The 2,195-nt window shown below is 38.8% G+C and overlaps 1 protein-coding gene across 2 annotated transcripts in view; it reads right to left on the bottom strand.

The window, feature by feature from the left end:
* LOC104724256 (putative germin-like protein subfamily 1 member 9) overlaps positions 1,532–2,195 on the bottom strand; it is a 1,760-nt gene continuing 1,096 nt past the window's right edge. Inside the window, exon 3 of one of the 2 annotated variants that reach the window (XM_010442722.2) lies at positions 1,532–2,174. In XM_010442722.2, the coding sequence (XP_010441024.1) occupies positions 1,686–2,174 (489 nt within the window). In that variant the 3' untranslated portion in view covers positions 1,532–1,685. Of the gene's footprint in view, positions 2,178–2,195 lie in introns of both variants that reach the window. The other variant, XM_010442721.2, reaches the window with a different exon arrangement.

Here is a 2,195-nt window from a genome sequence, read left to right as displayed (position 1 = left end):
TTGTTCACAGTTTGTTCGATTGGTTTCCTTTTAGAAGTCGATGCTTCCTCATCCTCACTTGTCTGATGAAATTTACGCTTCGTCCCTCGCTCGAGTACATCAACAGAGGTTGAGATTGTGTCGTTGATCGTCAGAGGTTGGCGTGGATGTAGTTGAGCAGCTTCCGGGATTATAAGATCCATAAGATCTCTTTCTTGATCCATCTGAAGATGTTGTTCTAAGTTTTCATTATTTGGATTGGAACTAGCTGCTTCTCCCATTGTATCATCAGCAGGTTCTGGGATGGGGCTATTTTCAATCTGTTGATCATGAACCAAACATGTTGCAGCTAGATGGGAGAGACTACCACACGTAGTGCAGAACTTTCTAAGCTTTTCAAAAGTAAATCTGACAAGGGTAGGCTCACTCTGGTCCTCAAAACAGAAGAAGCGATCAAATATGAGTCTACTAGTGGCATCAACTTTAACCCTTACCATAACCTCCCCAACTTGATTTATATTAGGCTCTTGGATAACAACTTCCTCTACAGATCCTAATATCTCCCCAATTTCAGTGATCGCACGGTTATTCCTAGAGTCATCCGGGATATTGTGAATTTTTACCCAAAATTTAAGAACACGAAGGTAATCGGGATAATGTCTACTAGACCACTTATCAACTATTACCAGCCAATCCTTGTAGGTCCAGGGGCCTCCTTCTTAAGCAGTATTAAGGTGGTGGGCTTGCTTGAAGAAAAACTGGACTGTTCCATTTTCATTAATTCTACTGTTTACTCTGCCATCCAATCTCCAGATCTTCGGCATCATGAATTTTATTCCAGCTGGATTTTGTGAAGGATGGATACCTTTAACCACGAGACTGAGAGCATGCTTCTCTTCCCGTTTCCTACGAGTTTCATCCGATAATTGAAGTGAAGTGCGATCCGAACCCAGATTTAAGTTTTGAAGATTAATCCAAATATCTTGATCTGCCATGAAAGGAAAAGGTTAGCTTTAGCTAGACTGAGAAATCCACCGGCGGTGGAAGGCTGGATCACCGATTAACATGAGGCGGTGAAGAAGATTCACAAAGAGTCTGGCCTTGTCTAGTTAGAATGAAGCTATTGTTGGTCGGGTAGTAGAAATCATTTTGTTATACCTAATCATTTAAACAAATTTTTAACGCATTCGATACAATATTAACAAATTAAACTAGGTCAAAAAATATATAGAATAAAATAAAATAATTTTTTTTTAGACATATCCACCGAATTAACAAGATAACAATAAATTATACCAAATTGACATACATAAATATATTTTCATGACATATAATAAAAATAACAATACGAAACTTATTACAATATATGCTAGATTTAATGAATTTTCCTTTTTGATACAATAAAAGTATCAATGTCTATTCTATTTCTGTTTAAGTTTAAAATCTGTGATAGACATTCATACTTTTCTGAAATTCTGTATCAGTAAAATCTCTATCACAAAAGAGAATCCTTTTTGTGAATTTCCAAAATGACATTTAAAATACGAATTTATCTTTTCAAAACATAAAAATATTAATTCATTAATAATTTGATCAAGGCAAACGCAATGACGACCAATATACCATAGAATGGTTAGCGGATAATACAAGATCCTTCTTTAGATGAAGGTACATAAAAATGAAAGCAATTCAAAAGCACAATGTTATTATTTTTTGAACTTAGTCTGTAGATCCACGACAGTCCTAGCATCCAACTGGAACGCCCTCGCAAGAACATTCGGGTCTATTGCTGGGTTAGACCCAAACACGGTGTCGGCAATAGTGATGACACCGGGGTTTTGGCTGCTTAAACCAGCGAATGCAAGCGCGGGAAATTTCCCAACGTTCGCTTGGAAATGAACGAGTCCCTCTGGGAACACAAACACATCACCCTCGTTGAGTACTTTAGATATGAGGCGGTTTTCGGGGTTTGACGTGACAAACCCTACTAGAAGGGTTCCGTGTGCGAGATACAAAATCTCCGAGGCGCGTGGGTGGGTGTGAGGTGGGTTCTGTCCGTTAACTGCGTAATCAATACGGACAATAGAGATTCCAAGGGTGTTTAACCCTGGAATCTGGTTAACATTGACGGGTGTCACAACAGACCCAGTTTTTGCATTAGGTATTCCCGCTTTGTTGAGCCCTCCCCGAAAGAAGTCCTCTTCAGTGACGAGCTT

The sequence above is a fragment of the Camelina sativa genome, chromosome 11 (assembly GCF_000633955.1).
Source record: "Camelina sativa cultivar DH55 chromosome 11, Cs, whole genome shotgun sequence".
NCBI classification, from domain to species: Eukaryota; Viridiplantae; Streptophyta; class Magnoliopsida; order Brassicales; family Brassicaceae; genus Camelina; species Camelina sativa.
This window is presented reverse-complemented; position numbering and strand designations above follow the sequence as displayed.